Source organism: Onychostoma macrolepis, chromosome 01 (genome assembly GCF_012432095.1).
Source record: "Onychostoma macrolepis isolate SWU-2019 chromosome 01, ASM1243209v1, whole genome shotgun sequence".
NCBI lineage: Eukaryota > Metazoa > Chordata > Actinopteri > Cypriniformes > Cyprinidae > Onychostoma > Onychostoma macrolepis.
In genome coordinates this window covers 26301166-26327522 of record NC_081155.1, presented here as the reverse complement: position 1 = coordinate 26327522, position 26357 = coordinate 26301166, and the positions used below count along the sequence as shown (strand labels likewise).

General features: G+C 39.3%; 1 protein-coding gene across 3 annotated transcripts in view; it reads right to left on the bottom strand.

Moving 5' to 3' along the window:
• The window catches only part of cckbra (cholecystokinin B receptor a), a 41942-nt gene that overhangs the window by 9708 nt on the left and 5877 nt on the right, over window positions 1-26357 (bottom strand). For 2 of the 3 annotated variants that reach the window (XM_058787009.1, XM_058787027.1), the window contains exons 2-4: window positions 23582-23830; window positions 16373-16634; window positions 4015-4142 (exon numbers count right to left, since the gene is read on the bottom strand). In XM_058787009.1, the coding sequence (XP_058642992.1) occupies window positions 4015-4142; window positions 16373-16634; window positions 23582-23830 (639 nt within the window). Of the gene's footprint in view, window positions 1-4014; window positions 4143-16372; window positions 16635-23581; window positions 23831-24043; window positions 24057-26357 lie in introns of those variants that run through there. The other variant, XM_058787019.1, reaches the window with a different exon arrangement.

Here is a 26357-nt window from a genome sequence, read left to right as displayed (position 1 = left end):
ATCGTGGGCCTTGTTTAAGTGCTAATAATATTCTTGCTGTGTCCATACCTGACCAATGTCCACTTGAACAGCTGCTGGATCCTTGTGGGGCAGAGTATTCTGTAATGGAGCTGACGAGACGTGAGGTGAACGGATCCAAGTGCAAGCTTTTATTAGAAAACATAGTCAAATCACAGGCAGGGTCAAACAACAGCAAACGGGTATGGCACAGGCAAGACAAAAGAGTAATTCTAGGGCAAGTGTGGGTCTTCGATCGGCAAACAATATCCAGAGGGCTTGACAAGAGGGGTAATCCGATAAAGTGAGCAGTAGTCCAAGCAGGAGCAAACAGAATACATAACGACAAGACTAAAGAGAGATCCAAGGCAGGCTAAACTTCAGGGCTGGCAGAGATCAGACAATAAACAAGATACACGGGCTTGGATAAAGATACAAATGACTCAGGCAATAAACTAGAGTTAGACTAAACTTAGACTCAGAAACACGGAAGGGCTCCGTAGAGTAGCGATCACTGGGAGAGCGATAAACTCTAGACAATACTCAGCAACTAGATCAGGATCTGAGTGTGTTTTATAGTGTGGGTGTAATAGTTTTCAGGTGAGCATGTGATTGGTGACAGCTGTGTGATCAGTGCAATGGGTGATGGGAAATGCAGTCCAGTGTGATGTGTGGTGTGAGAGTCAATATGATGGAGAGTCGACCTCTTGTGGCAGTCGGACGAACCAGATTCGAGACCACATGTATTAATGGTGGCTTTATTAGGTACACCTGATCATCTGCTCATTATTGTAAACATCTAATCAGCCAATCATATGGCAGCAATGCATTTAGACATGTACCGTAGACATGGTCTAGATAAAAAAGTGACATTGAATGGTTGTTGGTGCCAGATGGGCTGGTCTGAGTATTTCAGAAACTGCTGATCTACTAAGATTTTCACACACAATCTTTAGGGTTTACAGAGCATGGTCCATAAGAGAGAAAATCCAGTGAGTGGCAGTTCTGTGGCCAAGAGGTCAGATGAGAATGGCCAGACTTGGTCAAGCTGATAGAAAGGCAACAGTAACTGAACCAATCGTTACCATCAAGGTATGCAGAAGAGCTTCTCTGAACACACGACACAATGAACCTTGGGCTACATCACAACACATCGAAGCAGATGGGCCACAGAGGCAAAAGGCTTCACCGGTTGCCACTCCTGTCAGCTAAGAACCTGAAGTTACAATACCCATGGACTCACCAAAATTGGACAATAGAAGACTGGAAAAAAGGCTGGCTGGTCTGATGAGTCTCGATTTCTTCTGGTCAGAATTTGGCGTTAACAACATGAAAGCATGGATCCATCCTTGCTTTGTATCAACAGTTTAGGCTAGTGCTGGTGGTGGGGAACATTTTCTTGGAACACTTTAAACCCCTTCAGTACCAAGTGAGCATTGTTTAAACACCACAGCCTACCTGAGTATTGTTGCTGACCATGTCCTCCGCTTTATGTCCACAGTGTGCCCGACTTGTTATCACTACTTCAAGCAGAATAACGTGCCATGTCACAAATCTCAAATCATCTCAAACTGGTTTCTTGAACATGACAATGATTTCACTATACTCAATTTGCCTCCAAAGTCACCAGATCTCAATCCAATTAAGCACCATTGCGACATGATGAAATGGGAGAGTTGCATCATGGATGTGCAGCCGACAAATCTGCAGTAACTGCATAATGCCATCATGTCAATATGGACCAAAATCTCTGAGGAATGTTTCCAGCATGTTGTTGAATCTATACCATGAAGAATTAAGGCAGTTCTGAAGGCAAAAGGAGGTCCAGTCTGGTACTGGCAAGGTGTACCATGTGGCCAGTGAGTGTATCTAACTTATACAAATATGTATGTTTATGTATGCACAATACATTTTTGGACATATGTGTCATGTACATTTATTACAAAAACATATATAAACATACAGATTTTTTTGTATACATGTTGTTTTAATAAAGTTGTTATAAATAAAATAAACAAACTTGCCATTTGTAGTGCTGCAGGAAGGTAGAGTATACAATACATTTTCAAATGTTGACTTCATTATTACTTATTTACTAAATATGAAAGTCCTAGAGCATGAGATCATAACCTGTTCATGCGTTGTCCAAAGACACTTCAGAAAACTCCAGTGACACCATGGTTTAATGCAGATTGCATAAAGTGGGTTCGGCAGGGCACAACAACATAAGGAGGATGTGTCAGCTCATTTATATTGTAACACTATGCATGCACATGATACAAGGGAGTTACACAGTAGTGCAAATAACAACCTGTATAACCAGTATCCTGATTAAACATATAAGATCTTATGCATGTCCCTACTTTCAGTTCTCCAAAGCAGTAACTTCTCTATTTACTCTCTTTGGCTTTTTCCAGCCTAATTTATTTGATCACAGCAATGGTACAAGACAAGTTCAAATAGTACTTTTTGAAGAATACTTCTAATAAAAGGTACCTGTAGAGGTCTTTAACTAAAAATGCCCTCAGAAGTACCTCTTTCCACCTCACTGAAGTTGTCTAAAGCTTTGCCCTGAGAGAACTTACATCTAGCACATCGGTGCACAAAGAGCTTTAATGCCCAGGGAGGTACTCAGCATGACCTTAGTGCATTCAGTCCTCACCATGGGAGACATGGGTCAAGCAGCCTCTCTCACAAATGGAGAGAGAAGGGAAAAGACTGTTGAGCCTTTGAGAATGGCCAAAACAATAAACCCAGCAACCTCACTCGCAGCACTTACTTCATGTAAAAAAAAAAAGGTTTCTAAAAATAAATGTCACAAATGATGGCGTGACAACTTTTGACTAGGGGTGTAATGGTACACGTATTTGTACTGAATATTTTCGATATACGTCTATCAGTTTGGTACAAATACAGCATTGTTTTAACCACTGTATGAGTGGAACTTCATTGGAAACCTCCAGTTTTATATATTGTTACGTTTGATAAGAAACAAAGTCTCATTTTTCAAATTCTGTCTATTTGATCAGGAAATTTAAACAATTTGTTTTGACACTCTTTGATGTATAAATGCCTCAGTTCAAATGGCAGCACAGAGTGCGAGTGAGCGAGATCATTCCTTCTTCTTTACTACTAGTTTTAACGTGAAATAAACATGAATGAACATCTCACCCCTCATGTTATCGCTCAATCGGTGTTTAAACTGCAGAAAGACGTCAATAAAACAGCTTGTAAACAAAATGTCACGTAGCATTTCATTTACCTCAGGCAAGTCATCAGTGTCCACAGCTCAAGTCTACAGAAGAGCATTTCGTAAATTATTAAACTATATATTCATTATATTTTACTTTACCTGTTAGTGATGTCTTAATTATTTAATGTATTTCTAAATAAATCTATTATGAAACAAGTTATGACCGCCACTGTGTAAATGTGTAAATTACTGTGTAATTTTATCATTTCGAAGTTAATTTAAAAACTGCATCATGTGCAATTTAGATGTTTGGATACAATTTTTTTAATTTGAGTGTTGATTATTATAAAAAAAATAAATAGTAATTGAATTTAAGTTTGGGCTTTGTTGTTAATTGTAACCTTACAATAATGTAAATGGGCTCCCTATAGTTTAAAGCAGAATCTGAGGTAGATTTTTATCCCTAAGTTAATTTTAATTGTAATTAAATTTATTTACAGAAAGAGCAATTTGTTCAGTAAACCACTGTTTAATATAAAAAAACAAAAAACTTTATGTTTAGTTCCCCCACCCCTTCCGAAACCACACCGAGCCATGATATCAAAACTGAGGTACGTAGCGAGCGAACCGTCATTTTTGTGTACCATTACACCCCTACTTATTTTGGCTGATTGCAGGAAGCACTGAATCAAAAACTAGAAGTTTTTCAGATGTTAATCCATTTTTGTCCAGTTTATGAAAGTGAACAGGCACGCTTCAGGCAACTCAGGGCCTCGAGGGCTAACTTAAATTATGATGTGAGGGCTTGAAAAAATGGTTCATACCACTAGATTCTTTCTTCTGCTCCATTTCAAACTGAATCCCTCTGTAAAGTTCTCTGGATATGAGACCGTAGGCGATTATCATCACCAGACCTGGGATGAAGAATAGAATTAAGAGCAACAAGACGTACCTAACAGAGAGAAAGAGAGCAAAATATCTGTCAATGAAAAGGTAGGGTATACAGATAATGAAACCAAAGAGCTACATGTCAGTAGTGGAAAAATTAGAACAAATGACTGGTGATACTGTACTGAGCTGCGTTTTTCAAAAGTAGATTGTAGAAACCATTAACAACAATGCTCTCTAATAGGCTTCCGACACTTTTGGGAAACAGCCCTGGTCTGTTTTGGTATTGATCGAAGCAGATCTAAGGTTCAATTGAAATTATGAGGTGTTTGAAATTCATTTGAAAAACTTTTATATCAAGTCCTCTAATCTGGTAGTTCTGAAGCAACAAGTGATACAGTCGTATTTATACTTCCTTTGAGGTTATTGTCACTACAATTGTTAAATGAGCTAGAAGATGGTTTCAGTTACCTGGATGAGCAGTATGATATACAATTATTACAGTTACAGAATGTTACTAAAAATCTGATTGTTTTGATAACCTGCAGCTGTGGTGATATTACAATACAACAGAATTATAGTATTGTTTAACTACTTTCTGCTATTTAAAGGATCTGAAATAAACAACAGAAGCTTTAGATTCAGTCTCACAGTATTTAAAATAATGTGGTCAGATGGTCAGCTCTGGCGTACAATAGGACAATGCAATACTTGAATGTCAAACTTTAAATTAAAAACCTCTACCCCATAATATGATGTCATTTTATAATATTCAAATGACAGCGTGGGAGTGTTCCCTGAAAGCATCTCCGGTAGTCCGTTCCTCTGATCTTTTTCATCTATCAGACAGCTTTGTGCTTGGAGCTCCTTTCCATGCTGCACTTATCTGATATCAAAGACACTTTTCGCTCCTCTTGTTTCCTGTGTAGCTTTCAAATTCATTACGAGCTCCAGCACAAAGGCAATAAAAGCAATTCAACTAATCCAACCAGGAAGTGGGTGTAAGAGATGAGGGTGTGATATTGGGAAGCACCTTTTTATGCAAAGCAAATTTATAATGTGTGATCTTTAATACCTGTGTGTTTGGGTTTTTTTTTTTTTTCATTTAAACAAAGCAAAACCAACATCATGAGTAGTGAGACGGACACAAGCACATATATATACAGTAGTCAACATTTGAAGTGGATAAAAAAAAGTTCATTAAAGTTGTCCTAAGACAAGAACACATCTTGGACAACTTGATGAAAGGTTTTGATCCACTTCAAATGTTGACTACTGTGTGTGTGTGTGTGTGTGTGTGTGTGTGTGTGTGTGTGTGCGTGTGTGTGTATATACACCGTATTGTCCCGAATATAAGACGACCCTGATTATAAGACGACCCCCCTTTTTCCAGATGTACCTGTTGGAAAAAGGCTTTTTGAAAACCAAATCTTGTTTTTTTTTTTTTTTTTTTTTCTCTCTGTAAAACACATTTATTCTTAAATTATTTTCATATTGCATATTTTTCCAATTCTAATTTTTGTTTTGAAAGTACGGTAAATACTGGTAAAATGTACCAACAATGACATTGGAAAATTTTGATATACCATTGAAATAACAGGTAGCCCATCTGAATAACAATTAGGCTATCCAACTCATAGCAGCCTACCAAAATGTTATTATCAGTAGAAGTGCCTTCTTATGTTTTAAAATCACTTACAGAGGAAGTTTGGTCCCATCAGGCTAACATGACAGTCACGATCATGCTGCTGTAAGCTTTTCTTTTTCATTTGTTTTCATTCGCGATCTTTACAACACACATTACATATTTCATGGCACACTCGTTTTATGCGTTTTTGGCGCCACCTATTGTTGCGGGTGTATTATTGACATGTCAAAGTCTACTCTAGACCCTGAATATAAGACGACCGCGTTTTTTCAGATGTATTTCCAAGGAAAAAACATCGTCCTATATTCGGGTCAATACGGTATATATATATATATATATATATGTGTGTAAGCAATAAGGTACGAGAAGCCGTGCTGTATTGTGAATAAATCACGGGCGTTGTTAGGCACGGCACGAAGCAGAGAATACAACACAGCTGCTGTCCAATCAGAATCAAGAAATGGAACTAACCGTTATATAAATATATAATTACCTTATCTATAATAAGGATAACTATCAAATATTCATTGCATATAGTTATAGTTCCTAACTATATATTATTACCGGGTATGGTTGTAACATGGGGAGAGTTGTAACAGCACCATTTCCACCTATTAGGGATAAGCTAGAGTCCTATGATAATTTCATTATTTACCTACTTCCTCCCCCATCCTATATGAATGGTTGTCAAGGCTGTAAATAGATATATGCAGATTTTATAAAGAAAAAACTGATTTTGGTGTAAGAATCTGATTTTGCTTAGTACTTAAACCGTTGCAGATTAAATCATATAACATTAGAATAAATTGTAGACTCTCATGCAAAATGTGATGCATTTTTAAACTGCTAATTTCAAACCGTTATGCTAAAACAGCTAACTAAACATTGGATGGCAGGGGTGGGGGAAGTTGTAACACAGTTTAGCATTCCCTTACATAGAACTGAGAACTTTCATGTTGTCTATATGGAGCTTTTTTGGCAGCTCAAAGCCAAAGGAAGTGTGGGTAAAATGTGCCCTATGCAGTTTCTGGATTCTCCAAGTCTGCATTCTAGGGTTACAAAACATTGTTTTGACACCATTGTGAATCTGATTGAGAAAATTCATACATAGGCAATCTCACACACAAATTGACACAGTTTTTTGTTAGATCTACATGTTCCTTACGTCGGGAAGAATGGAGATGAGTGTTCAGTAAGCCTAAATACCATTAAGGAGGTTTGTTCTAGAATTCTAATTTAGACACACACACACACTCCTGCATCAAACAGAAAGTGGATTGGAGATGTGGTCATTCGTAGAAAGTGTGACATTGTTTTGTATTGTTCTTTTAGATTGTTTCAATAAACCTGTTTCTGAAGCAAATTTTATGACGTGGCTGCTGCTTTTGCTTCTTTTGTCTAACTGTTACAACTTACCCCAGCATGTGTTACAACCTACCCTGGCAGTGGGGTAGATTGTAGCAAGGGAACTCCATGTATTTGACATCAACTTTTAAGGGCTGTGATATTCTTTCAGAGGTTTGAATTGGTGCCTTTTGTAGTGAACAAATGTGGGTGCTTTGTATAAAAGTTTGAGCATTCTATCTTAAATATTCAGTGAGTTATAGATGCTGAAACAAGTGTTACAACCATACCCGGTCTCCCCCCTACCCCAAATTGTGATGCATGCCCCATGCTGCATTAGGTGATACACTCACTAAAAAGAGAGTGTGTGTAATTTAGGAGTATTCAATCCTGCTGAAACGTAAAAGCAAAAAAAAAAAAAAAAAGTTGTCATTTTGAGATTTCCTAGAGCATCAAGGGCACATTGCCTGTTTCTACAGTTACATTATGAAAGTCACAAATCCGAGCCCCCTGGAGCTCAACAGCCCTCTGAGCCAGTCTCTGACCACGACTCGAACCAGCAGGCTGTGATTTGTGTGAAGCTCTTGTTGACTGATATGATGCATCTGACATGAATGTCTGAACAGAGATCATGAATACTATGGAGGTTTGGACCTCAGCTTCACAATTAATGAATAAGATTTAATTGCTCTTGTTATGCATTTTTAACTTATTTAGAGTTGAGTCCTGACAGCAGGTCCCCTGCTTACAGCCCAGATTAAACCAGCATGAATTTCCAGGCTCTGGTTTATGCTAGTTAGTTCTATTTTGGTCCTGCCGTTTGTCCTTGCTATAAAGCGTGGTTGTGGTTGTCTCGCTTTTATTCACTGCCTCGGCAGGGACTGCTTGTTGAACATTTTATCTTTCCACTCATACCCTTTCTGTATAGAATTGCATATATATATATATATATATATATTTATATATACACATACACTCTTAAAAATAAAGGTGCTTCCAAAGGTTCTTCACAGCAATGCCATAGAAGAACCATTTTCGGTTCCACAAGAAACATTCAGTCAAAGGTTCTTTAAAGAACCATCTCTTTCTTACCTTTTTATAATCTGAAATTTAGCTCCAACCTTAATCAAACACACCTGAACAAGCTAATCAAGGTCTTCAGGATACAGGTAGGTTTTTTTTTAGAGGTTAGAGCCAAACTCTGCAGGACATTGGCCCTCCAGGATCAAAGTTCCCCGCCCCTGTTCTATGGCATCGTGAAGCACCTTTATTTTTAAGAGTATATATATATATATATATATATATATATATATATATATATATACTGAGAGTGCGTACCGGCTGGATCAGTCTTGTTTTTAATTAAAGGGTTAGTTTTGTTAAAACTTTTATTAACTCATGTCTCCGAGGGGTGAATAAAGGCCTCCTGTAGCGAATCGATGTGTTTTTGTAAGAAAAAATCCATATTTAAAACGTTATAAACACTCTTCTCTCACTTCCGCTAACTGTTATACGTGCAATCCGTTCCAAGCGGACGCGTTATGCCTACGTCCTATGTCTTCTGCCCGGAATGGCTTCCGCGTACGAAATGAGCTGAAGTGAGAGAAAAGTGTTTATAACGTTTAAAAAATTTCTTACAAAAACGCATCGATTCGCTACAGGAAGCCTTTATTTACCCCTCGGAGCCATGTGCTTTATTGCACTTCTTTTGGACTGTTGAACAAAAACACTCACCCACTGCCATTATAAAGCTTGGAAGAGTCAGGACAATTTTTAATATAACTCCGATTGGATTCGTCTGAAACAAGAAAGTCATTTACACCTAGGATAGGGTGAGTAAAGCATGGGCTAATTTTCATTTTTGGGTGAACTAACCCTTTAATAGCAGAATTATATTAGTTATTGTTGTAGTAGTTGAAGTAAATGAACAGGGTGTTCACACTCCTAACTCATCACATATTATATTTATTATATAAATATATTTTATTAAAAAAAGTAAGAAAAATTTTTTAAAGTGTAAAAATATTCTTACTTTCATAGCTTTTTTTTTACTCCTACCCTAAATCTACCCACTTCTCAACAACATAAAACACATAGACAGACGAAATCATAGGCAGGCTATGTATTGTAAAAATATTTATTCATAGGTATTTATTAATACTCCAATGTGTAATTTCATTATGGCGATATTCCCATGCCCATTGTGTCTGTGTATGATGCCAAAGGTTTCTCACTGAAAGCAACAGAGCACCCTGCACATCAAAACATGACTCTAAAGGGGTACCCTGAGCATTAAAAAGTAACGTCAAGGGACCCTGACCAAGAGTCAGTATGTTGGGAGTAAGAATGTGTTGAACTGTTATGTTAAATTTTGAGAAATGACTCATCATGCGATGTATAATTTTTAGCCCCAATGTGGGGGTGACTCCCTTCCTTTAGAACAAAGGTGCCCAATCCACCACCTGCAGAGCTACTGGTGTGTTCAAGTCATGTCTGAAAGATCAGTAACACTTTATTTTGAAAGTCCACTTTCTACTGACTATAAGTAATTTTGCTACTATACAGTATGTCAACTGCCAGTCGTTAGAGTATTAGTAGACTGCTTAAAATTTAAAACTGTCTGCTAACACTTTATTTGTTCCCCTACATTCTACTGATCATAACCACTGTGTTATTACTGTGAATATTACTAATAATTACTGTGACTACTGTGATTAATCCGACTGCATTAAGTTGTAACATATGTAAACTTCCTGTATACCTGGTATACTGTCTATTTCTTGTGTATACTGTGTATATATAGTGTATACTTCTAAAATGTGCGGACCCACTTTATATTAAGTGTCCGTAACTACTATGTACTTGCTTTTAAATTAATAATTTGGTATAATGCACTTATTGTGTACATAAATGTTTTTACATTGTACTTATATTTAAAATTACCCTGTTGTCCTGTAATTACATCTGTAATTAATTTTTGTAGTTATATATATAATTACAATGTTAATACTACCTCTACCCCTTAAACCCAACCAGACCACCAAACCTTCCCCTAACCTTACCCATATCCTACCTCAATAGCAGCAAAAGTGTTTTGTAATTCAACATGAACACTACAGGTACATTGTACCAGCAATTCATTGTTTTATTATTAAGTACATAATATTTAAAGACACCTAATATAAAGTGGGACCAAATGGGTATATTGTTATTTATGTATATTGTCAATTGTACATACGTTGTTTATACTGCCATGTTACAGAGAGACCTGTGTACACGATGTGTGACAATGAAGATATTTGATTTGATTTGAAGTAACTTTGCAAGTACATGTCAACTTATTCAACTAACTTTAAACATAACCCTAACCTAACAGTCGACTACCAGTAATAGTGAGTTGACATGTAGTTGCAAAGTTACCTGTTGACCTTCGAAAGTGCGAGTGCAACTGAAAGATCTTCAGGAGTACTAGAAGCTTCTGAACAGGTGTATTGGAGCAGGTTGGAGCTAAATTCCGCAGGAAAGGAGCCCTCCAGGAGCAGGACTGGGCACCCCTGCTGTAGAATAAACAGCATTTAATAATCAACTAAAGGCTGTGACACACCAAGCCAGCGGCTGGCCATCACTGAGTGTCTGTCAGCTCAGTTTTTGTAATGTGTTCCACACCATTGACAGTCAGAAAGGTCACTCTGATTGGCTGTTCATCTTAGCAAACCACTGCATGAGAAGAAAAGCTACAGCAAATGACAAAGTCAAGAGAGCACACACAGAAGCTCTTCTAATTTTATGTCATTTTACATAACCAATACTATATTAAATATTTTCATAACGACATGGCTGTATAGAATGAAGAAAGTGATGAACACGATTCATATTCAAAATGGTACACAAGTACTTTGTTCACAGTTTGTATATCCACAGTCCTTGTTTAGCTTTCTCTTTTTGAATGACAAATACAGGCTACTACTGCCTGCTGGTATAGTAAATTATTTCCTCTCATACAGACATAGATTGTACATTCTAGCTGGCCTTTGGCTGTAGTCTTCTCAGTGTGTTCAAGCTCATGCTCTTTGTCGTTGGTTTAGTGTGTCATGGCCTTAATATAGTATAATAGAAAAATAGTATATAAAAAATAGTATATGTGTGTGTGTCTATATACACACACATATACAGTATCTTACAGAAGTGAGTACACCCCTCACATTTTTGTAAATATTGTATTATATCTTTTCATTGTGACAACACTGAAGAAATGACACTTTGCTACAATGTAAAGTAGTGAGTGTACAGCTTGTATAACAGTGTAAATTTGCTGTCCCCTCAAAACAACTCAACACACAGCCATTAATGTCTAAACCGCTGGCCACAAAAGTGAGTACACCCCTAAGTGAAAATGTCCAAATTGGGCCCAATTAGGCATTTTCTCTCCCAGGTGTCATGTGACTCGTTAGTGTTACAAGGTCTCAGGTGTGAATGGGGAGCAGGTGTGTTAAATTTGGTGTTATCGCTCTCACTCTCTCATACAGGTCACTGGAAGTTCAACATGGCACCTCACGGCAAAGAACTCTCTAAGGATCTGAAAAAAAAGCATGCCAGCATTGCTGCAGAGGTTGAAGGGGTGGGGGGTCAGCCTGTCAGTGCTCAGACCATACGCCGCACACTGCATCAAATTGGTCTGCATGGCTGTCATCCCAGAAGGAAGCCTCTTCTAAAGATGATGCACAAGAAAGCCAGCAAACAGTTTGCTGAAGACAAGCAGACTAAGGACATGGATTACTGGAACTATGTCCTGTGGTCTGATGAGACCAAGATAAACTTATTTGGTTCAGATGGTGTCAAGCGTGTGTGGCAGCAACCAGGTGAGGAGTACAAAGTCAAGTGTGTCTTGCCTACAGTCAAGCATGGTGGTGGGAGTGTCATGGTCTGGGGCTGCATGAGTGCTGCCGGCACTGGGGAGCTACAGTTCATTGAGGGAACCATGAATGCCAGCATGTACTGTGACATACTGAAGCAGAGCATGATCCCCTCCCTTCGAAGACTGGGCCGCAGGGCAGTATTCCAACATGATAACGACCCCAAACACACCTCCAAGACAACCACTGCCTTGTTAAGAAGCTGAGGGTAAAGGTGATGGACTGGCCAAGCATGTCTCCAGACCTAAACCCTATTGAGCATCTTTGGGGCATCCTCAAACGGAAGGTGGAGGAGCGCAAGGTCTCTAACATCCACCAGCTCCTTGATGTCGTCATGGAGGAGTGGAAGAGGACTCCACCAGAGCTTCACAGGTTGCCACTGAACTCCATGCCCAAGAGGGTTAAGGCAGTGCTGGAAAATAATGGTGGCCACACAAAATATTGACACTTTGGACTCAATTTGGACATTTTCACTTAGGGGTGTATTCACTTTTGTGGCCAGCGGTTTAGACATTAACCCTTTCGCACGTGAGTTTAAAATATTCTAGCTGAGCCCCCGGCATGAGTTTTTTTTAGGCGACCGTTATTTTAGAACTTATAGCCTTAAGGCCCTTTCACACAGGACGCGGAATGCGCTGCGCTGCGCTATGAAACCCATTAATTTCAATAGCTGTGTCCGAAACCGCTCCCTATCCACTATATAGTGCACTATATCGGGTGTCAGCCATTTTTTAGTGCTGTCCGAATTCTGAGTGAACGACTTCATTCCCTACATTCGTTCACTACTTTTTACCCACAATGCATTCTGATTTCGAGTGTACAACCGATGTACACTCGCTGAAGCACTATCTCCCACAATCCAATGCGGAGAACCGACGAGCTGTTAGAGAGAGCGGGAGCGAGCGAGTTTGAACGAAAGATGCCGTTTAATTTACAAAAATGATGAATTTGGTGGATTTTTAAAAATGTTAGTTGGTAGTGTATTCATTCTGATGTCAAATTAACGGTCGCCTGAGGGCGCTCTACGGTCATCTTATTTGAGTGCAAAAACGCTGCTCGGGAGAGTTTCAAGATACTACAAACAATAAATACATACAATTATTAATATGTGCTAATGTGAGTTTATTTTTGTTGACAATATTTTAATAGTATTTAATGCTGATTATAGTCATCTCAAGTGTTATTGCTATTAATATTATTTTCTAAAATGAGGTACATGAAATATAAAAGTAGATGTTTTTGCAACAGCCAAGTCTCACCGTCCGAATCCGTTCACTTCATTTCGTTCACTCCTTTCTAATCTAATAGTGCACTCAACTGCCTTACACTATATAGGGATTAGTGAATGAGTGAACGAGTGAACGAGTGAGCGATTTCGGACACAGCTAATGGCTTGCGCGGCGCGAAGGCGGTCAGTTGCTGCGCCGACCAAAGCGCACGCGCAGCGGAGCGCACCAGCGGCGAGCTTGCGCGCGCGCCGCGGTCAAAGTTCAAAATAGTTCAGTACTTTTGTACTGTTGTCACCTTTTTCACCCCTGAGGAGTTTGCACCCCTGGTATAGGGACATCGGGAGAAAAGCTGTGTCATGGAGACACATCTCTATTCAAGTTGGCATGTCAGGTGTGTTTAAAGTTAGCACGGACAGATACATGTTTTGCTGCTGACCGAAAGGTGGAACAACAATCCAATGACTAGACGTATAGAACTCCCGCTAAAAATTTTGAAAACTCCGCCTACTTCGCTCTGGCGAGCATAGCGCAAATCGCCCTGTATCTGAAGGGCTGCGCTGAACCCAGCGGCAGGCGCAGCTCATGCCGCATCCTGTGTGAAAGCCCCTTTATACTCACAACCGGCGCAACGTCATAGAATGTCTCTGAACAGGTTCACGCCCACTTTTGGGGGAAAACAAACCGCCATACAGCATCGGATCGAGGAAGTGGACTAACCTTACAACATGCCAAAGAGTTGTTGTGTGGTTGGGTGCACCAATAATGTTTGTAAAAACCCAAATTTAGCCCAGGCTACCTGCCACCATCATCCATATCTTGCTGTTATGGAAATATTATGAATTACGGATGATGCTATCGAAAGCGAAGCCAGGCTAGTTGTATGGCTGGACAGAAAAGTGCACTCAGTACTCTAAATATAAGGACATAATATATACATTTAAAGATGTTTACTTTCAAACGAAGTAAAATCATTCACTGGTTTACCTGGTGATTAGATTAGGTATGAGTAAATGTCCGGCAAAACACCTCTGGCCACTGGGTGGGGTTGTTACACCAATTTGACGCTGGGATAATGAGTTTTTAAATTGACCAAATTAAGTTTATGGATGTATCTTTCACGCTCTATGGCAGGCAGGGTGGACATATAATTACTTGACATGATTAATCCTAGTGATTACTTAAGTTATTCACGTCTGTCGGCTGTGTATGGACGTTGCTTTTTGCCGCTATTTTGTATTGAAGCCTATGGGAAGTCTAGTTTGTTTTCCCCCAAAAAGGGGCGGTAACGAAATTGACAGTTAAGTTCCCGGATGTGCCGGTAGTGCGTATTGTTTCCATGGCGACGCGTCATGCTTGTCATGTGACACACCGCAGCCCTAATAGCGCTGTATGACACATGGATTGCTTTTATTTAGTTTTTCCTTTTTTTAATATTAATATTCACAAACATACTCGCTATATTATCAAATATCTGATATTCCGATTCTGAAATATATGCAAGTAAATGTATTTGGTTGTTTAAACACTTTTATAATGACCGTGTTAGTTGATCTATACTGGCGATGGGCGCCGCCATGTTTGTTCGCGCTGAATCCCAGCTGTGGGATTTACAACAAGTAAATGCATCCTCTCCTCCCGAAACACGTTAAAGTAAGTCTCCAGTAAACTGGGAGAAGAGCAGAGTAAACTTTAAAGTTATCTACACAATCTGTATATGATATCAATAAAACATGTCGTCAGATTATATTTCTAAGGATCATTATTGCTGCTTCCATAGACATCAGTGCATATTTTACAAACTATAAATGTATGGTTTTGCTAGTACTTATGTGTATTTAAATGTCTGAAATCTAAAATAAGCATTATATGGTTGAAAACACTGAATAAGTGATAATATGACAAGCGCTCGCGCGTCTGACCTGGCTCCGCGCCAGAAAGCAGATTTGAATTCAGCAGTTGATGACGTGACGCACTGAACGTTCTAATCACACCGGTGTGATCGTACGCGTTAAAGGGTTAATGGCTATCTGTATATGGTAACACTTTATTTCGATAGTCCACTTTAGGCATTCTACTAACAGTAAGTAACTTTGAAACTACATGTCAACTAGCAGTCATTAGAGTATTAGTAGACTGTCTGCTTCATATTTTCTAACACTTTATTTTGATGGGTCCATAACATACAACATACTGACTATGAGAAACTTTGCAAGTAACGTTAAATGTCAACTTATTCTACTAACCTTAAACCTAACCTAACAGTCTACTCTGAGAGTTAGTAGACATGTAGTCACAAAGTTACTTATACTGTAGTTAGTAGAATGTCTAAAGTGGACTATCAAAATAAAGTGTATCCATATATATATATATATATATATACACATATACAGTTGAGGTCAAAGGTTACATCCCCCTTTCAAAATCTGCAAAATGTTAATTATTTTACCAAATAATGGGATCATACAAAATGCATGTTATTTTTTATTTAGTACTGGCCTGAATAAGATTTGATAAAAGACATTTACATATAGTCCACAAGAGAAAATAAATAGTTGAATTCATAAAAATTACCCGTTCAAAAGTTTACATCCCTTTGATTCTTAATACTGTGTTCTTACCTGAATGATCCACAGCTGTGTTTTTTGTTTAGTGATAGTTGTTCATGAGGACTCCCTTGTTTGACCTGAACAGTTAAACTGCCTGCTGTTCTTCAGAAAAATACTTCAGGTTCCACAAATTCTTTGGTTTTTAAAGCATTTTTGTGTATTTGAACCCTTTCCAACAATGACTGTATGATTTTGAGATCCACCTTTTCACACTGAGGACAACTGAGGGGCTCATATGCAACTATTACAGAAGGTTCAAACCCTCACTGATGCTCCAAAAGGAAAAACCATGCATTAAGTATTAAACTACTTTTGAACAAAATGTGTAAATCTTTTCTTATTTTGCCTAAATACCATATTTTTTCATTTAGTACTGCCCTTCAGAGGGTACAGAAGATACTTATATGTTTCCCAGAAGACAAAATAAGTTAAATTTACCCTGATCTTCAAATTCAAAAAGTTTTCACCCCCGGCTATTAATGCATGGTTTTCCTTCTGGAGCATTAAAAATTGATGCATCATTGAGATACGAGGAATGTAGCCAAAAGACTCACCAACTCTGTTCCACCTGGCTGATGGGCCAGTCAAGCCTGCACATGTGAGCCGTGATGTTGTTTGGCTTGTTGAATGGCACCAGTATACTAAACACAGGATAGGGCACCATGATACCCACAGATAGTGCCCATGTGGCAGCGATGACCTTGTAGGCATGAGAACGGGTCTGCCATGCCCTGGACTTCAGCGGGTTGCAAATGGCACTGTATCTTTCAATGGCAATGGCCACCAGACTGAAGGTGGAGATGCTGACAGATATACCTGTAAAGTGAATGTAGACAAGGGAAGCAAATTAATATTTAAAAATGTATAATATTCAAATATATATATAATATAATGCTTACAATGTAAAATATTTGTATATACTCTCAGAAAAAAAGGTGCAAAACCTTTCAAAAGGCACTAATATGCACACTTTGAGTACTAATATGTGTCTTTAAGGTACAATACTTACAATATTGGAACACGCCTATTAATTATTGAATTTAGGTATTTCAGTGAGACACATTGCCACAGGTGTAAAATCAATCACCTAGCCATGCAGTCTGCATTTGCAAAATAATTTAAAAAATAAGGTAATTATGTAAAGTCAGAAAGCGGGGTTATATACCAGTCATATAACAGTCTATATAATATAGAAATATAGAAGTAAAAAATATACTTTGCATACTGTTACAGAAGTCATTGCTGAATAAAATAGAATGGTACTGTATTAACCTTCAGTTCCTACACCTACCAGTCCGTATTGTATCATGTATTTACCATGCATGTCTTGGGATTGTGTATTTTATGATACGAGTTCTTCTTCCAAGCATTCCCGCTAGGGCGGCATACCTCTGCTAATTTCATCAGGTTCAAATACCAAGGCTTATGGAACCTCCTGGATTGAGAACTGCAGCTAATGGGGTTTGCATACATGAATATGTATATTATGCAGTGTTTGCTACATTCCACTCTGGCACTCTTTACAAATCGTTTTAATGTATTCCCCTATTTAAACACACACACAAAACACTCTGATCTCAGATTCACAGGCAAAAATTATTGCAAACTTCCTTGAAGTATTGAAGTATTTTTCACTGAACAAGAATGTTTTTTATGCCAATGTTTTTCTGCACTAACTGTATTTCATCACGTTGTGCTAATGAGAAACCAGGGCTGCTACTGCAGAACCTCATTTATCCAGCAACTTTATGGAAACACTTGGGCAGATGGATTTCAAACTGACTGAGATTACCCAAGTGAATTTCCTAAACTCTCCTTAGATGTTTTTTTCTTCTAGTCCAAAAAGAAGCAAGATAAAATGTGAGAGTACTAGAGAGTTGGGTGCAATTGCCAACAAGGTTTTTTATGGTGTATGTGGTGTCTACAACACGTTCTTATTATTGCAGAGTATTGGCCTCTTGTTCATTGTCTGTGCTCTACGCCGGGTTTTAGATCCGCTCCACTTTGTTTCATATATACAGTGGTTGATAAATCCTATCTGCCTGTATTTGCCAAGGCCGCACACACAGTGAGCTTTTCAAAGCAGACCTTCAGTGCAGCGTGACATGTTTAAGAACTTTTCTGAAAAGACAAATGTGACCCTGGACCACAAAACCAGTCTTAAGTCGCTACCCCATATTTGTAGCAATAGCCAAAAATATAATGTATGGGTCAAAATTATCGATTTTTCTTTTATGCCAAAAATCATTAGTATATTAAGTAAAGATCATATAACATGAAGATATTTTGTAAATTTACTACTGTAAATATATCAAAATATTTTCGTTTTTGATAAGTAATATGCATTGCTAAGAATTCAATTGGACAACTTTAAAGGCAATTTTCTCAATATTTAGATTTTTTTGCACCCTCAGATTCCAGATTTTCAAATATTGTCCGATCCTAACAACCCATACATCCATGGAAAGCTTATTTATTCAGCTTTCAGATGATGTATAAATCTCAATTTCGAAAAATTGACAGGTTCAGGGTCACAAATCTCTGAAGCTCTTCTGCGGTTAAACGGTCAACAGTTTGACTCTATTCAGTCTGAAACTATTACGTTCCACATAGAACTCTTTGGTTAGAGGAAACTTTTAAGTGATATTTTTTCACATTACCAAGATATTGTCTGCGTTCTATGCTCCCAGGTGTATTCCAGATCTAATTTTCATCTCAAAAGAATTCACACTGGCTGAGAATGTTTATAACGAGAATATTTAAAACTCACTTAAAACTGAGGTGTACACAAATGTTGCAGCCATTGTAACCACATTTACCAATCGCACAGACAGTGATTTGTGTTCTGAGGTAATTTCTTCCTTGTGGGTAGACATTAGCAGATATGACCACTGAGGGTAGGAAATCAATGGCTCATAATGGTTTTGTGCATTGATTGCCACTGGCTGACTAAAACCAGGAGCCCAGAGCACTCTCAGATTAATGCAATAAAGTGAGCAAGGTAACACAAGAGAATGCCACAGAATGCCAGTGGAGCTGTAGAATGTGATGGAATGTTCTCACAGAGGCGGCGCATTCTTCCTCTGACTCAAGGCCAACGCTTTGCAGAGTGAGAATGACTTATTGCTGTCCAGCTCAGTGCCAAGTAAATTCAGAGACGAAATGTTGATTTAGGACCAGGCTGTGCTGCACAGATTCTCAAGACTTATAGCTTCTATTGCTATATTATGGAACACTCATAAATATGTATATATATGTATATGGAGTTAAAATTATAATATTATGTGAGAAGAAAAAGACTGCAGAGTGATGTGAAAGAAACTAGCAGAGATTGGTTGCCAGGGACACTGGATTGACTGCAGAGTGCTGCATTTGACCAATCAGATTCAAGTATTCCAGCCACACGTGTAATAAATATATAGAATGTAATGTAACTGGTAATCACAATTTAAAAAAAACTCTGCCATCGTCAAGAGATTTTATGAATCAGCCAATTTCTAGCAAAGAAAAGCAGAATGAGAATGAGATGAAATGCATTGAAAAATTACATTTGCTACAGGCACAGCATTCTTTGACAAGAATGCTTAATGATCTTATGCCTTATGGCCCTTTTGAATCATTTCTTTTCAATCTGACGCCCACAGATTTCAGAAGAATGTATATGGATCTCATATGATGTTGGACATGAAAAGGAGAGAAAGAGACATCACGTGAGAAATAGCACAGTTAATGACTAATTAGTTGTAAAGTGCAACATCTAAACATAGTCAAGTCCGATTTAAAGCTGACCATACAACAGATAGATGGCAGCTCAAATATGCTCAAAATGACTGCCTCTACTATCCACCATTTTGTTCATTTAAAGCTTACTGAACTGTTAGACACATACTATACAAACCTTCTTTCTGAAAGTATTGTAAAAAGGTATTGTTATGACACATTATTCAGATACTAGGTATGCAGTTTAGTTGGTCAGTTAATGGAGTTTTGTTTGTTCCGTTCCTGAAATCAGTCAGTAATCTCGAAAAATGCCAGCATTGACTTGTTCTTTATGACAGTGACCTTCATTCATATTAAACTTCCGCTTCCTTTCCGAACTGACTCACAACATCATTTTGTTTGACAGACATGGACAGAATCTCTATCCGCTGTTGTAAGGTCAAATGGAAAGCAATGACATGGAAAAATAGATGGGCTATGGGATCCCTGAGAGCTTAACTAGAGTTGTTGTGTGATGATGTATTGAGGTAAGCAGGATGTGCCTGTGCTCCGGAAAGTGATTTAAGTGCTTTAAGCCTAATGTATAAAGCAGTTCCCTTTCAATATTCCACTCGTACTGTGTCGTAATACGCTGTATGGGAAAAACTCCTTTTTTCCTCTTCAACTGAAGCCTTTTCAATCACGCAGTGAAACTGCACGTCCATTGGTTCGTGCAGTGCTATAAAATCGAACAAATGGCTCAGCGGTGGCGCTGAGCGAGCCTATGGCTATGCAGCCTGCCATAGCCCGCCAAAATGGGCGGGGCCTCTGGCTATATAAGCAGCCGCTTCGCCGCCTCATCTCAGATTTCTTCTCTTCAGCGACGAAGATTCTTCCTTGCTGACTCTTCGCTGACGCCGAGATTCGCCGTTGAAACGCCTCAGCAGCCGGATTGGACCTCTTGCAGCGCTCAACTCGCAGATTCCCGGTCTATCCCCTGCCGCCATCTGGCGACCATCTAAAGGAGCCTCACAAATAGAGCAACTTCTCGTGGCGTTGTTTCAAATCCCGCGCTGTCATTGTAAGACGTGCAGGGCTCCCCTGCACACTGATGACGGTCACGCTGAGTGTGTGTCATGCTTGGGGAAATCCCATGCTGACGCTGCACTCAGCGGGACTGACTGCTCTCATTGCGAGAATTTCAGTCTCGCCTCTCTGCGCTCGCAGATAGCTTTCTTTTCAGAAAGTGACTCTGCCCCTTGCACCCTCCCGTCTTCTTCCTCCCAGGGACCTGCGAGGAAAAGACAGCGGGGCAGAGGATTCGAGCTCGAGTGGTCTCCGCCTGAGGAGCTGTCTCGCCGCAGGCTGGACGAGTGGTTTCTCCCGGGGCACCAGCAAGCCCCCCGCCAACGTTCGTCCCCCTTCTTCCCCGAAGTCCACGACGAGCTCACTAAATCATGGCGCACCCCCTACTCGTCTCGCATCCGTCCTTCTGCTTCCTCTGCCCTCACCTCCGTTAACGGAGCTAAAGAGAAGGGATACAAGCACCTGCCCCCTCTGGATGAGTCCGTGCCTGCGCATCTCTGCCCGCCCACGGCTATTGGATGGAAGGCGAGGGCGAGCCATCCGTCCAAGCTGTGCAGAGCCACGTCTGCACTCGCTGGACGGGCCTACTAGGCAGCTGGATAAGCGGCTTCGGTGCTGCACTCTATGGCTGTGCTCCAGGTCTTCTAAGCCAAGATGCTCACCAGTGAAGAAGCTGGTCTCGATGCAGCTTCACTCAGGGACCTGAGGAGAACGACGGACCTGGCCCTGCGCGCCAGCAAAGCCACCGCCCAGGCCATTGGGCGGTCGATGTCCAGCCTGGTAGTGTTGGAACGCCACTTCTGGCTCACGTTGACAGAGATGAAAGAGGCATATAAAGTTCCCTTCCTCGACGCTCCAGTCTCATCAAACAGCCTGTTCGAGCCAGCTGTGGAAGGCTTTGTGGAGCGGTTTACGGAGGCTCAGAAGTCGTCTCAAGCGATGCGACACTTCCTTCCGAAACACTCCAGCTCTTCTGCTGCTTCGAGTCGCCCCAAACCTGTGCCGACTCAGCAGCCCGCCAAGCCAATGCCAGCCACTGGCCCGACCTCCTAAGGACTGGCAGGATAGAGGGCGTTCCTGCTTGGCAAGACGCTACCCCGTCCCGAGAGAAGTCCTCCTGATCAGCCAGGCAGAAAGAGGAGGGGCCCGAGTCTTGCTACCGCCGGACCACCCCGCAAGCAGCCTCTAATGTGCCTCTTGTCACCCCGCTCAGCGCTGGGATATGGGAACAAGTACTGCGTTCCTGGCCGTGCTATGAGCTGCACGCCTCAGTCGCTTCATTCGAAGGAATCTGAGATGCGGCGAAGTGGCCGCTTATATAGCCAGAGGCCCGTTCATTTTGGCAGGCTATGGAGGGCTGCATAGCTATAGGCTCGCTCAGCGCCGCCGCCGAGCCATTGGTTCGATTTTATAGCACTGCACGAACCAATGGACGTGCAGTTTCACTGCGTGATTGAAAAGGCTTCAGTTGAAGAGGAAAAAAGGAGTTTTTCCCATACAGCGTCTTACGACACAGTACTCGTTCCCATATCTCAGGGAACCGAGGTTACGATAGTAACCGGGTACATTTTCAGCTTGTCAAATTTATGCTTGCTGTCACAATAAATGACATACTAATAACAGAACCTATTCAATTGTTCAGACACTTTCACAACCTAAATAACAGCATGGGTGACCAAGATGTAGACATGATGGAATCATATTACATTGAAAGTGGTTTTGATTTTACTCTAAATTTTTCTAAACTGTTAATCAGTTTCAAACATTTAAAGCAGGCAGGGTTAACCTTACAGTAGTCCTCAACACTGTTTACTGTCAGACTTTCAAAATCCTTCAGTACTTGAATTAAGATTTTGTGCCACCACAAAATCAGACTTTAGCAACTCTTACTTTGAGATCATTCTTAGCGTAAATACAGATTTAAAATCATAACAAGAAACCTTTTAATAGCTAATACTGTTTTTGAAGTCAAATCTTTGCATAGCTATGACAGGAAACACTGGCATCTAACACTGCCTTGGGGAAAAAAAACAGTTAATTTAAAAAATAAAGCATATACATAAACCCAAATAGGAAATAAAACAGTTATCGAATAAGCATGTGTACTATGCTGTCCTAAACTCCTTAAACAATGGTGTCTCATATTTTAAAGCAGTCAATACAATTTTGGAAAGAAATATGTCAAATCTGTATGCCTGCGAAAATATGCAGATTTAACCCCCTTTGTAATGGTTAACATTTTCATAAGTAACTGTAATTTAATTCTGCATTTTTTTTCTCAGTAACTGTAACAGATTGCAGTTACATTTATTTTGTAATTAAATTACATAATTCCATTACATTCAACTAGTTATTCCCCAACACTGGTTGAGTACTACTGTAAAGTTAACCCTGCCTGGTTTAAATGTTTGAAAATGATTAACAGTTGTCAGAAATTTTGAAAAGTAATCAAATGTAATCAGTTACATTAACAAAGTAATTGAAATAGTTACACTATTACATTTTAAATAGGGTAACTTGTAATCTGTAACCTATTACATTTCCAAAGTAACCTTCCCAACACTGCCCCTCACACAATGTTCTCTAGTGATAAGGTACAATGGGGCTTAAGAGCCCTTATTTATTTTCTCCCAAATCACATGCCAACAAAAACACTACAGCACTTTCCCAAATACCTAGTTTTTGAACAAAATGTTTTGCATAAGTGGGCTGAATTTGTTTTGCCATTGTGTACAAATATGGCTTATATATCAAAGCTCAAATCACAACAATGCTTCATTTGTGGAATATGCCTGTTGTTGTTAGACAATTCTGTAATGAATAAAAACAATAATTAAAGTTAAAATTATAGTAATTGAAAATTACAGGCTTTTTTAGTTTATTAGGGTTGGCATTATTGAACAATGCTTGGGCAGAAAAAAATAAATAAATCAAACATGAATCTTCCACTTGAGAAAGCTTAATTGAACACTCCTCACCCATGAAATAGGCGACTGTCTTGCACATTGCTGCTCCAAAGATGAAGTCCTCCAGCAGGCTGGGGATGAGATTAAAGGGCATGCAGAAGATGGCCATCATGAGATCACTAACAGCCAGCGAGAGCAGGAAGGAGTTGGTGACGGTCCGCATTCTCTTGTTTACTATTAGGACCACAATGATCAGCAGGTTCCCAAAAACACTCAGGAGAAAGACAAGTGAGTAAAGAATAATCCTCACTGAGTCCATTTCTGAGGAGAGAGAAAAGGCCATTTTGGTCAAAGGAATCAAAACATTCTCTCACAACACCATTTTTATATATATATTAGATTTTTTTTTTTTTTTCCGAAGGGAAATGTGTAAACATCCTTTGCTATGTACATTTGCATGTCTTTTACTGCACAAACTGATGAGCTGAGGTGTATGTGTTGTATGGTGGGTTATAAGGAGGGGGGTCTGTTTACATGGCATCATCGCCTCATCAGGACAGTAATGATGCAGGCAGTCCTGAAAGAAATGACATTTTTTGATTTCATATGAGGAATCTGTAAAGTAATCACACTCCCAGCCAGGTGGCTGACTGTGAATTCCTCGCCTCAGGTTTGAACAATCAATTCACCATCAGTCACACAGTTCAAAGTATTCTCTATGCATTTTTTCACCACCTAGCGTGTAGACGTTATTGATAATCATTCTCCCTGTTTCGGTGGTTGATTCTGGCTCATCTCTCACACTCCTGACATAGGCCGCATAATATATAACACTTTTCTCAGACCTTGTTAAGTCGAAGCAACCATATGTTATGAACACTTTTAAAATCTTCTAAAATGTACATTTGATTTATTGTTTCTGCATTCATAACAGTGAGTTGTTATGAGTTAACATGATTCACTAAAATGCTCAGCCATTGCTGTGGTGTTTAGTCTGTCATATGATAGTTTGCTTTACGCATAGGGAAGAAGTTGGAAAAATATTATATGAAACATTTAAATTTGATTCCCAAGAAACAAATTAAGTTAACTTTATAGCTTAGAGTGTTGTATGTAAATCCATTTCTGCCTCAGCTGGGGGAAAAAATAATAATAAATAAAAAAAATAGGTAAATACTAAAGTTCATATCTTCATATCTTACAATTAAGACTTAATAATAATTTATTAATCATAATCGTGACTTTACATATTGCAATGTGACTTTATGTCTGACAACTGGCACTTTATTTCTCATAACTGCAACTTTATTTAATTGAGAATTTATATCTTGCAATTGTGACATTACTTTGTAATGTATCTTTTCTTCTTTATCGTATTCTTTTGTCTTACAATTACATGTTTTATTATTTACACTTGAGGAGAAACAAGCTTCCAAAGCTGTCATTATGGAATCTAAATGTCATTGCTCCACTGAATTTGTTTTGTCCTTAATCTAATACAGCCGAAAAAATATTTAACAGCGGCTAACATAAATATGCATTCTGTAGCACAGAATCAAGAACAGTTTAGTAGAGATTGATTTACAGTATGCCATTCTGCTGTTTACTCCCTCTTTTGCTGCTGTTTCATAACAGAATTCATAAACATTGCTCTTTGTCCATGGGCATAAACAGATGGAGGTACAATGGAAACCTCAGGAAAGCATAAAATTGACATTTGTGAAGTTGTGGCCGCCTCCAGTCACAGTACAGTCAGTGGTGTCGGCACCACCACAGTTAATTCAGTGTCATCCCAATGGTATAGTGCATTGCTCATTCCAGTGTTAAGTGTCAGTCTGCATGTAGTGTCATAGCTGTTACTGTTGTGACAGCTCCTCGCTTTTCATGTTCCCCTGACCTGCCCTGACAGTTCCTCTGTTCATTTGTCTTGCAGTTCTGCTGGGAGCAGAACTTGTTCTCACAGTTAACAGTACCTACCAGCTGGCTCCTCCTGCATGTCAGATTTACTTTAGATCAAATTAAATAGGCACTACCAGGTTATTAAATCACGAAGAATAAAAATTAATATAAATGCAGTTATTTGGGGTAAATTAATTAATCCATGTCACTTTGGTTGATCTTGTTCTTAGTTTAGTTTCTTAGTCAGGATCCTGACACTTACGAGGTGTATTGTCTTATCTTTGTGTGAGCATGCAGCTTTGAGTTGCTCTCCTGTCCATGTGGTGTGCTGTGTGTTCAGGGCATGTCTGTATCTTGACACTCCTATCTGGTTGAGTTTCGATTCAGTGATGGGGTCTGGTTGGGGGTTCTTTGTTTTTCTGTTGATGTTCTCTCTACAGTCCGAATACCGGCTTACAGTTAGGTCCATATATATTTGGACACTGACAGTTTTTTCATAATTTCAGCTCAGTATGCCACCAGAGTAGAATTAAAATGAATCAGTCAAGATGAAATGGAAGTGCAGACTTCAAGCTTAAATTCAAGGGGTTGAACAAAAATGTAACATAAAAAGTTTAGGAATTACAACCATTTTTATACACAGTCCCCCCATTTTCAGGGGCTCAAATGTAATAGAACAAACAAATATAATCATAAATAAAATGTTTATATTTAATTTTTGGTTGAGAATCCTTTGCAGGCAATGACTGCCTTAAGTCTGGAACTCATGGACATCACCAAATACTGGGTTTCCTCCTTTGTGATGCTCAGTTATTGTTTGTTTGTGGGTCTCTCTGCCTTTAGTTTTGTCTTCAGCAAGTGAAATGCATGCTCAATCGGGTTGAGATCAGGAGATTGACATGGCCATTGCAGAATTTTCCACTTTCTTACCTTCAAAAACTCCTGGGTT